The following is a 13,890-nucleotide window of genomic DNA, read 5'->3' as shown; positions in this document are numbered from 1 at the left end:
TTTGTTTTCCCACTGTGTGCACACACTTGCTACATGGTATGAACTCAGTAACTGCCGTTCATTTTCCCACAGAATAAATGTCTCTAGTCTATGACCAGGGCAGTGCTATTAGTACAAGCTCCTTAAAGATAAGTGACTAACTTTAAAAGATGACATCCTTTTCCTCAAAATGACTTACTTAGTTTTTATATGCCTTAAAAACTATATTTGAAGGTTTTAAGTAAAGCGTACTTAAAATGTTAGCAAATTATTCTAATGATGAATAAAAAATTATACCTGAGGACAGTTTTCAAAGCAGGTAAATCAGGTCTGTTGATGCCCCTCCAACCTCATATCAGGACTAGACTGAATATTTGTTACTTACTTAAATCTCAGGACTTAAGCTAAGGAGATTTTGCTGGTGGAAACAGCGAACTAATACCTTCAAAAAAGCCCAGCTGTGCCCCCCAAGTTTCTCCTACTCTCACTCCAAAGCGCCAGGCAACCTGCCTGGTTGTTATGTGATAACACACAGCTTAGCAACCGAATAACATTCTGAGAAAATTGGAGTTCCAGAACCTTGCACCCTTGCTCTTGGGCCTCTAGTTACCACAGCTTCATTAGCATAGCCCAGAACGTCTCTTCCGGATTTAGACGTCTGGTAGAGGTGCTGTGGACCTAAGAAAAGAGCAAGAGAAGGGGGAAAGGAATGGCAGCAACACTGCTCAGAGCTTCTCACGGTTCTGTTTAGCGGACATACGCTCTATGACACAGCAGCAGGGAGGCTGGGAAAGAATCCTGGTGATATTCCGAGGGAAGAGGATGTCTTAAGGGATGGGGAGGAAAAGAAGAGGAAATGAGGAGGAGGAGAACTAGCTGAGGAAGGAAAGGGATCAGAAATGGGAGGAGGAGATGGTGGGAAGGGGACAGTGGAAAACACACACAAAAACGAGGTTTGTATAAAAACCCTATAGTGAAATTTATTGCTTTGAGTGCATAATTTAAAATAATTAAGGAGAGAAAATCAGATGGAGAAACTGGGCATGGTAACCCATGCCTCTAGTCCCAGAATTTGGGAGTCTCACAGGGATTGCTGTGAGTTCAAAGCCTGCCTGGATTACCTATCTCAAAAACCAGACAGCGCAAACAGGTAGAATTCCCAGAATGCTAATAGGTTTATCAGTGGTGAGCAATTAAAGGCAAGAAGCACAGCTCTGTCTGATGTCCTGTGTTCTTCAGGAGCTGGGCTTCCCTCCCTTTGCCGTTTACTAACTGGCAGTTTGCTTGCTCCCTCTCACCCCTCCCACCAGCTTCACCCTCCCACCTGCCCACCATCCTTTTTATGACATCCGCCATGAGGAGGTCTTCATAGAGTTGGCAACAGACTGTTACAAGTCAGCCTCCAGAACTGTGAGCGGAATACACCTCTTTTCCAGTTAGTTGGTCTCTTATATATTTTTTTACAGCAACAGAAAAATGATGCAGAAGTACGTTTATGCATGCCACATAAACAACTCAGTCGTGGGCCATTCTCCAGAGAAGACTGATTGAGCACAGGTTTAAGCCAAGAGAAGCTCTTTGCTAGTAAGCCGGCAGTTCCACTGGGTGCTGGGAGTCCAGTGTTGCCCAGAGCCTTTCTCGGGGTGAGCTTTTAAGGACAAAACCCAAACCAAACCATCACAACAAAACAAAAACAAACTGAGTTGACATGCTTTAGTTAACAAGAACAGTTAGCCAGAAGCGGCACTACAGAAGCCAGAAAGCAAGGTTAGTACGTTTAGAGACTTTCCCCGGAACTGTGGGCTTTGATGGGTTAGGTCTTTGTTTTAGTTCTGGCAAATGGTGCCTCCTATGGGCTGAGTTTTCCAGCCTGAGCCCCGCTTTCATCATGGAGTCAGCTGTGCTAAGGTCTGGGGCCCACTAAGGTCTGGCACCCCATTACAACAGGAAAACAGATAAAAGTTGTGAATAAGGGTCTTACAGAAGCAAAGTCACGGAGACGCGTAACACACAGGTCTTCATCGGTGACTAGCAACGGGCAGCCTGAAACCGGCTGAGAACACCCAGAATTCAGGAGTGTATGTAGACCCCGGGACTCTCATCTACTATTACTAGAACTGTAAATTGGTGCGGTCACTTCTAAATCCAACATGACACTCCGGATATAGTTGAAAGCCCGCAAACGCCACCTCAGCTCCAACATCTCCACTCATGCGTAGTCATTTATGGACGAAAATGGCGTAGATCAAAAGTAGAGTGATTCTTCCCTGTCCCCAGTTTTGCAGGGAATTTAGGAAGGACTGACTTAGAAGGATCTTTTCATTTCATTTCTTTTCTGTGTCTAGCAACCTTTATAATTGACTTAAAAAGTGGAGAGCGACTGAGGAAGATAGCCAACACTGACCTCTGGCCTCAGGGCATGTGAGCACCCCTCCGTGTGCACGTGCTCCCCCTCCCTCCACCTGTGCACACACAGAAGTGCACACGCGCGCAGGGAGGAGATGTGTGACCAGAGAAAAGGAAGGAAAGGGGCCCTGCCATTCCCTGCTTATTAAAAACAAGAGCGGCTTTCAAAGCTGTTGCCCATCTTAGCTTCGTGGCTGTAACTGTCAAATGTACCGCTAGATGGCGCCAAGGGCTGTAGTATGACAGACACCACTGTCTAAAACTAGGGCAGAGAAAAGGGTACTTTTCGAGGCGGATCTTGCTGTGGCCATTCAGTTCCATAAATAACGCACCTCTCAGAGACGAAGGTGTCAACGAGGGGTTATGTACAGGCCTTGCATTAAGCCGCTGGGTCACCAGAGTTGATGGTGGACACTCGTGCGCAGACGTTTTAGTATGGATGGCCTTTTCTTGGAATGTTCCTCCGCGCTCTCTGGCTCCCTCTTCATTGAGATTGAGCTGCAAATCTTCACTTGCAGCGGTTCAGGATCAGCAGAGTGAACAATTAGTCCCACGAAAACGCCTTACAGACCCAGAAGTGCTAGAGAAATCTGAGCGGACCACTGAATCACGTGATTACTCCTGAATGAGAACGCTGGGAAGGGTGATTCTCAGACTCAGACCTGGGTATAACAAGGGGTCACTTAGGGACTTTTTTTTTTTTTTAAATAGGATATTCTACAGATATATGGGTGGAATTCCCTCTCTGTGATAGTTCCATGTTTACTGAATGAGTGGATGGATAGATAGATAGATAGATAGATAGATAGATAGATAGATGGACCGTTGGATAGGTTAGGCCTGGGAAGTTAGTACTGGAAAGTTCATCCTAGGTTAGGCCGAGGCTCAAGTCACCAGCCTCTGCAAGCTCTGCCTCATGGGATTAAAATAGCCATTCTCATTTCAAATATCCTGTTCCTGGCAGGAAAACAGCTTTCTGCCTGTTGTAAAGGACTTACTGAAGCCGGTCTGAACTGTGTACTTAGGGATTATAGGCTGATGTACCAGATGTCACTCTGTGCCAGCATAGTGTCCTCCTGAGCACCTTTCGCAACTTCATCTTTTCCTCACTGGGTCCCTCAGGGAATCTCTTTCACAGAAGCTTAGAGAGAAATCACTCACTTGCTATGGTCAGCCAGAATCCAACTCACACCTGTTAAACCGTGTGCCAGACTTCTTAAGACTAACTTCCCAGGACGCTCATCCCTGGCCTAACCCAGTACTAACTTCCCAGGACTAACCTGGTACTCAGCCAGAATAACTTCCCAGGCCTAACCTAGGACTAACTTCCCAGGCCTAACCTAGGACTAACTTCCCAGGACTAACCCAGTACTAACTTCCCAGGCCTAACCTAGGACTAACTTCCCAGGACGCTCATCTCTGACCTAACCCAGTGCTAACTTCCCAGAACTAACCTGGTACTCAGCCAGAATAACTTCCCAGGCCTAACCTAGGACTAACTTCCCAGGACGCTCATTTCTGGCCTAACCCAGTGCTAACTTCCCAGTACTAACTTCCCAGGCCTAACCTAGGATTAACTTCCCAGGACGCTCATCTCTGGCCTAACCCAGTGCTAACTTCCCAGGACTAACCTGGTACTCAGCCAGAATAACTTCCCAGGCCTAACCTAGGACTAACTTCCCAGGACTCACCCAGGACTAACCCAGTACTAACTTCCCAGGACTAACCCAATACTAACTTCCCAGGCCTAACCTAGGACTAACTTTCCAGGACTAACCCAATACTAACTTCCCAGGCCTAACCTAGGACTAACTTTCTAGGACTAACCCAATACTAACTTCCCAGGCCTAACCTAGGACTAACTTTCCAGAACTAATCCAGGACTAACTTCTCAGGCTTAACCTGACTGAAAGCATCACATGGTTCATATAAGCGTATGGAGTTAGCAGCTCCCTCTCACCCCTGCCTTTATCTCTGGGTTTCCATTTCCCCATGCCTAACCACGGTCTGAAAATGTTAATGAGGCGATTCCTACAATGAGCCAGTGAGTGGCTTCTCTGTCCTTTGCCTCCTGCCAGCTGCAGGGGGAGGTAAACCCACGCCAGAGTGGTTTCACACTTTCCCACTAGCTGCCCAAGGAAGTAAACCCCTGCCAGAGAGGCTTCACACTTTTCTGCCAGCTTCCGGGGGAGGTAAACCCACACTAGAGTTGCTTCCCACTTTCCCGCCAGCTGCTGAGGAAGGTAAACCCCTGCCAGAGTGGCTTCCCACTTCCCACTGCATGTTTGATTTGCTGTCTGTTGAATACAGCTGTTTGAATTTGGTAAGAAAATTTTCTCAGGAAATGCTAACTTGAGGTCTTGATAGGGCATCCTAGGCAAATTTAAACAAACGAAAGATGTCATAAAAAATGAACAAAGGAATAGTTTGCACTGTAGGCTATTCCCCGGTTAAACCATAAGAATTCAAGGCTGGTGCAGCAGAGAGCATCTTTAGTGCCAAGGCTTGGGATGGAGAGGCTGGAAGATTGAAAATACAAGGTTAGAGATCCTGTCTTCAAACAAACAAGGCGTTAGACTTAACACGGGCTGATACACTCTCACTTAAGACGGCCACTTAAACCGGTTGTCTTTAGACTATATATAATGTGATAAACAGCGTTTGGCCACATGTTTAAAAGGCTTTGTGAGTGTTGCCTGGGGTGTCCAGTCCCTAAATCTGTCATGGATACCTCTTGAAGAACTCGGACAGACAAGTCTCTAATGATTCAGCGTGACTGTACTTCACAGCACCTATGTATGGCCTTGGCCACCCACTCCTGACATTATAGGATGCCAGACACCTGCTCGCATGCTGTCTCCTGGAAAGTAAATCCTGAGGGTTTTATTTGGACTCTTTGGTACCCTCACATGGACACATTAGTGTGTCTTCTGCACTAAGGGTCCACGATGCTTGGCTTAGTTCTTGTTCAAGCATTGCCCTCTCACCTCTGCCTTCGTGAAGTACCCCAGAAATACCCTTGTGGATTTTTGAGGTTCTCCCTCTTTCTCTCTTCAGGGCAGATTCTCCTTTGTCCTGTTCTGACTTTCTCCTTCACTGAGTCACGTGGGTTCAGCACCTAGTCTGCCGCTGCACCTGCATGTTCTCATGCAGCATGCTTACAAAGACACCGATTGTTGAATTTAGGTCCAACCTTGATCAAACGCGACTCTACCTTAATGTCTTACATAATGTCTTAAATTGTACATACAAAATATTTTCTAGCAGTATCACAGTCTGGCAATCAGCTGGATATGAACTTGAAGGTTGACTTTATTCTACTCAGTACACCCCCCTTTCTTTCTAGCAAGTTCTCAAAACCAAACCAAACTAAACCAGGAGACAGCTATGAGATAGCATTCAACCTTTGGTTTTTCTTTGTTTTGTTTTGGATTTTGTTTGTTTGTTTAATTTAGCCCATACTCTCAGCCTTTACTTCTGAATGCTGCAGCTTTGTCTCTCTAGAGAGAAGAGAAGGACAAGTTAACTTTGCGTCACTTGTAAACACATTTAAAGTGAACAGTTCAAAACAGTCACGTGAATGGAAATCATTCAGGGCACCAGGTGATGCTCAGTAACGGTAGCCGCCACCTGCTGAGAAGTTTCCTGAGTCACCAGCCGTAATAAAGCTAACACCTGTTGATCAGTCGCCACCTCTGCCAAGTGGCCCCTAGGTTCTGTCTCTTCAGTTCTTCTCACAATGCTATGAATGATGTGCTATTACTTTCTTTTCATAGATGAAGAAAACGAGGCTCGCAGAAATTGGGTACTACATCAAAAATTATAGTATGTTTAAAAGTGGGACAGTCCCGAGACTGCACTCTGTAGCGCTACTGAGTATTCTCTGGTATAAGAGGAATCTTCTCCATTTGCAGATGAAAAAAATCAATGTAGAGAGCAAGAAATCATTTTCCTGGTCTCACATCCGGTGAATCCGAAATGCAAACCCTGGTTTGATTTCATGTGAACCTAGATTCCTTTTGCAGCACCTTTTGGTTTGACTCAGCAGGGTCCCAGATGATGGCGGAAATGAGGGCAAGAGGATGGTTGGCCCTTTGAAGGCACAGCAGCTCACAGGAGGAGGAGGAGGAACAACTGTGGAGAAAGACATGCCTTGTAACCCGTCAGCCTCTCTGTGCCTAGTTGTGCAGGAGTCTTCACTGAGCAACTGTGAGAGAATGCACACGGGTGAGCAGGATGACACCGGCTTTACACTTATGATCCTTGTATGTGGGGTCTCCAGGCTTTTCACCAGGGGCTTTGTTCACTGATAGATGGAATTCCTCTTAGGGTTCAGAACACTTCTCTGTCCACAGCTCCTTCCCCTGGTCTTTCCATTTTATTTTATTTTTTTTATCCCCCCATTTTGCTTAGATATTTTTTTAAACATTTCAACAATCCACTCATGTCCCAGGTCCTTGAGGTAGCTCATCATTGCTTTTCAAGATTATGTATGAAGTTGGGTTTCAGTCTCCATCTTCAAAATAGATAATATTACTTGACTTGTCGGGGTTTCAGATTAAATTAGATAAAGGTTTAATGAGCCAGGAAGTGTTACATACAATTGGTCGAAGAAAAATTCACAAAGTCATAAGGAAAAATTTTCCGCTTGACTGAGGTTATTTCCAAACACATCACTTCAGATGTAAGAAAGTCATCTCTCCTCTTCACACACTGCAGAAATTTGGGCCTAACTCTGGCTTTCAAGAATTTCCCTGATATAAAATCTCCTATGCCATTTTCCCAGAAAGTATTGAAATGTCTCCAAAATCACCACAGATGAATGCCAAAATTAGTATTTCCAAGACTAGGTCTCAACTGTGAAAATGAAGCCACCACCACCAAACCTAACCTCATCAGATTGTACAGTGGCTTGCTTTTGTCTCGCTCATGCATTCTTCCATTCATTCTGTGTGTAGCCCTTGCTAGCCCAGAATCATGATAAAACAGGCTAGCCTCAAACTTCAGGCCCTTCTGCCTTTGCCTCTCTAGGAGGTAGGTGAGCAGCACCATACCAGGCACACTTCTAATGATAAGAACAGATTTAACACCACTTGGGCATAGTTAAACCGTGTTTATGCCTGAACTTGAAGGTTTTCTATTTTGAAATAATCCAGAACAGACCGCGAACTTGTCCTCAACTAGGACTTCAGGTCCCAACTTGCCTCCAGCTCTCTCTCGTTAGGTAACAGCAGGTCCCGCTCTCAGTGAAAACGGTGTGCCATTCACAGCAAGCTTGGAGGTCACCTCCATCCTTTGGTAAGGTGACTACTTAAGTCAGAGGACTTTCCTAAACACAAAGTTGACATCAGTAAAAGGGGTACGAGCTCTTTGGTAAAATAAAATTTCAGCAAATGGATAGTATAGCTTGCTGAGCGAATTGAAGATAGACTGGAAAGATGTGGTTACGCTGAGTCTTTACTTAGGATTTTATTGAAGGTTAAGGTGGATCAGGCCATCTCCACCCATCAGGGCCTGGAGGAGATAGTTTAGGCAGTAAATCATTTGCCTTGCAAACTTGACCTGAATACGGGAGTTTGTATTATCAGCACCCGCATCAACACTTAGAGGGCAGGGTGGCGCCCAGAGTGCGGAAGGTAGAGACGGGAGAGCCCTGGAGCCAGCTCACAGGTAGCCCAAACATGAGCTCCATGGGGTTTGACAAGTGGCCTCATCTCAACACGTAGCTGGAGAGTGATCATGGAAGACACATGTGTGTGTACATGCATGTGCCCTGAAGAGAAAGAGCCCCCTCCCCACAGTGGAGTTCTCTTCCCACCCTTTCGTCATAACCTGAGCTGTCCTACAAAGGCCCTTAGCCCATCTAACCCCTTCAAAGAGGGATGTTGGAATACAAACAAGTCTTTTCTATTTTTTCTCCGAGCCAGTCTCCAGCAAATTCATTTCTCTTCTCTTCATTTCGATCTCCCAGCTTTTTGGCAGAGAGCTCGCATGAACCTTAGTCGGTGGTTACAACACTCTCAGACTGGAGTAGTATTGCTTGCCACCGTGGTTGCTCTGGGGGTGCACGCTAGAAAGGCCAGGACAGCAGTTAGAACACACAAAACCAGCTCTCATATAACCTTCTTTCAGTTAAAGGCGAATTATGGGAAAATTTTCCAATTGATTCCATGAGAAATCACGAAGCCGGGCAAAACACATGAAGCCGCTGGGTAGACCAGCAAGAGCAGAAAGAGCTGACTCATGATGACAGCAGAGTTCCTGCTCTTAGAAGGTCCAGAGAGCAACGGAGCTTGGATGAGATAAAACAAACGGTTCGATAGTGTTGTGGGGTTTGCGCATTTTATAAAGTATGGGGAAATCTGTGCTTCTCTTCCTCTCTGTCTCCATATTCACGGTCCTTGTAAACGATCTCATATGTCAGCATATATTAGATATGATTATTTTTAAGGAGTTGGACCCTCAGGGACCTTCTGCTTTATCTTCTGGGATATTTCAGGCTTCAGGGGCATCCCCAAACAGCCAGATATGGCAGCGCTGGTGAAAGTCACAATGACCTCTGTAGGCGTGAGTCTACATGAGAGCCGTCCTTGCTCCCTTCATCATTTCCAGTAATCAATTCATGTGTGGATAATAGTGACATCAATCCTCCCTCCCCCAGTGTTGAAGGAGTTTAGCAGAGTCGCTGTACGTTGGGCAGAAGTTGTTTTCTGTAAGTACATTGTGAAGAATTGCGGAAAACGGTAAAGAATCCTTGTGGGAAACAGTCATTGTTTTCCATGACTGTACAATTGTTTTTCTGAAAGGGCGTTGCAGCCTTCGCATGACTTTGGTCACAAGAAGCCTCTAAGTTGTTAGGAATATTCCTAACGTGAGCCCTCTGCCGACGCAAAAATCCTAATCAAGCCAAAGCACAACAGGTCAAATTAAAGAATATCCAGGTTTAAAGGGATTGCTGTGCTCTTGGGTGGCCCTGAAGGGAACTGGGAAGCTGCAGATGCGACCGTGAGGGGGTGCCCACGAAGGCACTCTCAGGGGAGCAGTTTAAATAGACTGGGTGAGTGGTCAAGGTTTGGCAGGCACAGGGGTGGGGCCTCCAAAGATGGAGGCCAGAGATGGGGACTTACACAAGGCTCTTGGATTATTGTGTATAGCAAACAATACACAATAAAGGGCTAAAGTCATGTTGGCACATGAAGCTTTCCTGTAGAGAGACACATAGATTAGATTTGGGACCTTGGTGAGGAAATACTTTACCCGCAAAACAACTTTGCAAAACAATCAATAAATTTGCCTTTGTACAATTGTTCGGGGTTCAATTTGTCAGAGGCTGGACCTTTCTGCTACCACACAAGCCTTAAAATTTCATCTTGGAGTGACCTCTTTCTTCAACCAACCCACAGTAACACAGAACACCCTGACACCCCAAAGTGCAGGACTTTGCTTTGAGCTGTTACTTGCAAGAATGACAATTACTTAAAAATTATCTTGAGTTGAGGGTTGAAAATTTCTTCTCTATTTCAAGAGAAAGCCCATCTCAAAGGTTCACACACCTTTCTGTGTCCATGATTCAGAAAGCAAATGAAGTACTTCCCTTTTCTTCTAGAAGTCAAAGGAACCTCTTCTAAAGCAAAGACTCGTCTACGTAAAACAGGTTAAAACAGAAGTGGGCGCTTTAATGAGGGGTGTAGACTGCTGCCACCCCTGTTCACCATCCGCCATATAATTGTGGCCCTAGGTACTGCAGGAAGGGGCTCTGCATAGAAACTGAACCTCTACAGTGAAGACTTCTACAGATGCTCTGTCAACACACTGGGCTCCTACTCAGAATTTTATTGAGATGAGCCCCAAGGGAGCATTAGAAACAGGTGTAAAAAGAGAACACATCATGAACTTGCCTTCCCCAGGACTACCAATGTCCTTTTTCCTGGGCTGTATCTCCTGCCATTGGGTTCTTAGTGGGCTGCTTTCTTTGTTTTTCAGGTGTATTAATTGACCCCCGTTTTTCTCTGCAAGGAGGAGCTTCTAGGCTCAGTCTCTGAAATAACGGGTAGATCTAGGTAACTAGAAGCTGTTTAACATGCTTTAGCAAAACACATAGAAACATTTACCACCACCTATGCCCACCCCCATGTATGTGTGCATGTATATTTAAAGAACAAAAAACAACTTTGATTTATTTTTATCCTCAATTCTTGATCTTCTCAGATTGCAGTTCTCATCAAACAACAGTCAGTTGGTAAATGGGGCATTTACTCAAAGCAGATGAGACACCCCTTTCTTGCTTTGAAAGAAAAATCCTCATTGAAATTCTTTTCTTCAGTGGGGCGTGCATGTAAAAGCGAAGATGTTGGACCTGCCGAGCATGATCTCCACAGCAGCCCTGGGAGCTGGGATCCAGCACCTAGCAGAGGATAAGCCTCCCACATCAGAGCAGGGATGAAATGCTTCCACTGCCCCGCCCCTGGAGTGCCTCATTCCCACAGGGCCTGGGCCTGCCACAGATGAAGAGGCTAGGGGAGGATGAGTTTCGGCTTGCAACTGGTTGCTTACAGCTTGTGTTTTCATCATCGGACTGAGAAAATGTGAGAAACAAAGTGTAGAAAAAAACCCCACCCTCAAGGTTTGGTGTTTGATAAGGTCGATTAGAATCCGGCAGTGTTCACTGTGATTCTGGGTGACTAGGCAGTCCTGTGCCCTTCAGTAACTACAGTGCCACAGATCTTTCTGCTATGAAGACAGACTCAACAGGACATTGGTTTCCATTTCCATGTTCCTGCAATGGCTTCCCCGTCTCAGAACCCTAGAAATAAGACTATTTTCATTTCATGTGCCGCTCCACGTCTGTCTCACCGATACCTCTCAAGAAGCCCCAGATGAAGTATTTGCTTCTCTTTGTGTTTCCTAAGTACATAGTGTGTCCTGGCCACCACTGGAGTGGATGTTAGTTAGCTCTTCTGACTTCAAAGGCCCTTCTCTATTCCTGCTGTCCCTGTGGGACATGGAGACCAGAGTCTTGGATGAGTTAATGGAAAGAAAAGGAACAGTGTCCTACAAAAGAGCCAGTGACCCCATGCTAACACTTGCCTCATCCTCCGGGCAAGGCTGCTTGGAAACAGTGGTGACCAACTGGTTTCCATGTGCCTGGGGCTCTGCTGGTCAGGGCACGGACAGTTCTGCATTCTGTAACCTTCCTGCTGCTGGACAATCTGATGGGTAATCAATTGGTGTGAGGATCACAGTGTTCTCCTTTCATTCTGATTCTCAATAGCAATTCTCTGTTCAGAGGGGTCTTAGTGCCCAAACTTCTGGAAAATCGTGGAGGATTCTAGGATCTCGCAGCTAAGCAATGTAAGCACATTTTCTCTGAAGTAATTATATCTCAAATATTTATAAATCTGAGCACTAAATCAGAATAATAATCGCTGTGACTAGAATCAGGTTAATCACAGACATTGCTCCTGGCTATGGAGTTGGGTGTCCCCACACCGAATCCTCAGGACGTGTGGGGCATCGTAGCTGCTGTCTCTCCCACTCACACATGCGCTACATGAGGTCACAGAAGTGAGAAGCCAGGCCCTGAACCAAGGACCCTGAGTCCCAAATCTTTACTCTTATAGCAGCCTGGATTACACAGGTCCTTCAAGATAAGCCCTTTTCACGACAGACCCTCATTAACTCTGGGATGGGACCAAACTCCATCTATGAAAATGATCTGCTCTGAACCTACTTATTCACTGTGTTCTTTTTACTGAACTGCATATGCTGAGCCTTCCTTTCATCCCTCAGTGACACCAGCTTGTTCATGCTGTATGATATTTTTAATGTATTCGTAAATTCAGTCTGCAGTCATTTTATTAAAGATCTTTGCATCTGCCTCCATCAGGGAAATTGATCCATATAGTTTTTGTTGTTATTACACCCTTATCTGGTATCGGTATCAGGATAGCAGCCTTCATAGGATGAGTTTGGTGTGTGGTTTTTGATTTTATGGAATTGTTTGAGAAAGACTTCTGTCAGCTCTTTTTTCCAAGGGTGGTGGAATTCAACATGGAATCCTCCTGTCCTAAGTGTTTTCTTATTGGAGGAAGGTTATTATTTCAATATTTTGCTCATTACAGATCTGTTTAAATTGTTCATATCTACTCAGTGTAAATTGTACAGGTCAGATGTGTCTCTGAATTTATTCATTTCTTCTAGACTTTCCAGCTCTTTGAATTTAGGCTTCCCAAGTTTTTTTTCAAGAGCCTCTGATGCTTGTCATGATATCTCTCTTTTCATTTCATTAAATTGGTCTTCTCTTTTATTTAGCGAGTTTGGCTAAGGGCTATTTGGTATTTGTTTTTTTTAAAGATTCAAAGTTTTATTTAATCCATTGTTTCTATTGTCACTTTAGTTTCTATTTCATTGATTTGTCTGCTTCCTCTGAGTTTGACTTGTACTTGCTCTCTAATGCTTGAGGTGAATCATTAGTTTAATTATTCAAGATTTTTTCTTGTGCACATTCTCAGCTCTAAACTTTTTTGTTTTTTAATTAATTTGTTTTCATTTGTTTTACATACCAACCACAGCTTCCCCTGCCTCCTCTTCTCACCTTCTCTTCTTCCTCCTCCCACCTATGCCCCCCATCTGCTGCTCCTCCATGCTGAAAGGGTGAGGCCTCCCATGGGAGTCAACAAAACATGGCATATCAAGTTGAGGCAGGAACAAGCTCCACTCTCTGTATCAAGATTAGGCACGGCATCCAAGCATGGGGAACAGGTTCCCACAAGTCAACTCAAGTGCCAGGGACCGGGACAGGTCCTGATCCCACTGCTAGGATCTTTTGCCCCACAAAAAGACCAAGCTACACAACTGTCACCCACATGCCGAGGGCTCATACAATCCTTCCACCCTCTCTTCAACAGAATTTTCGGATCTTGGCCCAGTGCTTGGCTGTGAATCTCTGTATCTGCTTCCGTCAGTTACTGAATAAAGGCTTTCTGATGACAATTAGGGTAGTCACCAAACTGACCACAGGAGAAGGTCAGTTTAGGCTCCCTCTCCACTATTGCTAGGAGTCTTAGCTGGGGTCATCCTTGTGGATTCCTGGAGTTTCCCAGGCACCAGGTTTCTCCCTAATCCCCATAATGGCCCCCTCTATCAAGATATCTTGTTCATTGCTCTCCCTCTCCATCCCTCCCCCAATTCAACCACCTGGATCCCTCATGTTCCTAATTCCCCTCCCCTGTCCCCATCCCACTCCACCCCCTGTTTACCTGGGAGATCTCATCTATTTCCTCCCTCCAAGAAAAATTCTTGTGTCTCTCTTTGAGTTATCATTGTTATCTAGCTTCTCCGGGACTCTGGATTGTAGTATGAATATCCTTTACTTTGCAGCTATTATTCACTTATGAGTGGGTACATACTGTGTTTGTCTTTTTGGGTTTTGGGTTATCTCACTCAGTATGATTTTTTTTTCTAGTTCCATCCATTTGCCTGCAAATTTCATGATGTCATCATCAT

At 45.1% G+C, this 13,890-nt stretch overlaps 1 protein-coding gene across 1 annotated transcript in view; it reads right to left on the bottom strand.

The window, feature by feature from the left end:
- The window catches only part of CUNH4orf17 (chromosome unknown C4orf17 homolog), a 34,966-nt gene that overhangs the window by 18,982 nt on the left and 2,094 nt on the right, over positions 1-13,890 (bottom strand). Inside the window, exons 2-4 of the mRNA XM_041679318.1 lie at positions 9,106-9,282; positions 2,718-2,891; positions 559-657 (exon numbers count right to left, since the gene is read on the bottom strand). Coding sequence (XP_041535252.1) covers positions 559-657; positions 2,718-2,891; positions 9,106-9,282 — 450 coding nt within the window. The remainder of the gene's footprint in view (positions 1-558; positions 658-2,717; positions 2,892-9,105; positions 9,283-13,890) is intronic.

This window comes from Microtus oregoni, unplaced genomic scaffold (assembly GCF_018167655.1).
Source record: "Microtus oregoni isolate MIOR12 unplaced genomic scaffold, Mior012 000000F_ref0000247, whole genome shotgun sequence".
Lineage (NCBI taxonomy): Eukaryota > Metazoa > Chordata > Mammalia > Rodentia > Cricetidae > Microtus > Microtus oregoni.
The sequence above is the reverse complement of the archived record's forward strand: the minus strand, read 5'-3'. Positions and strand labels throughout refer to the sequence as shown.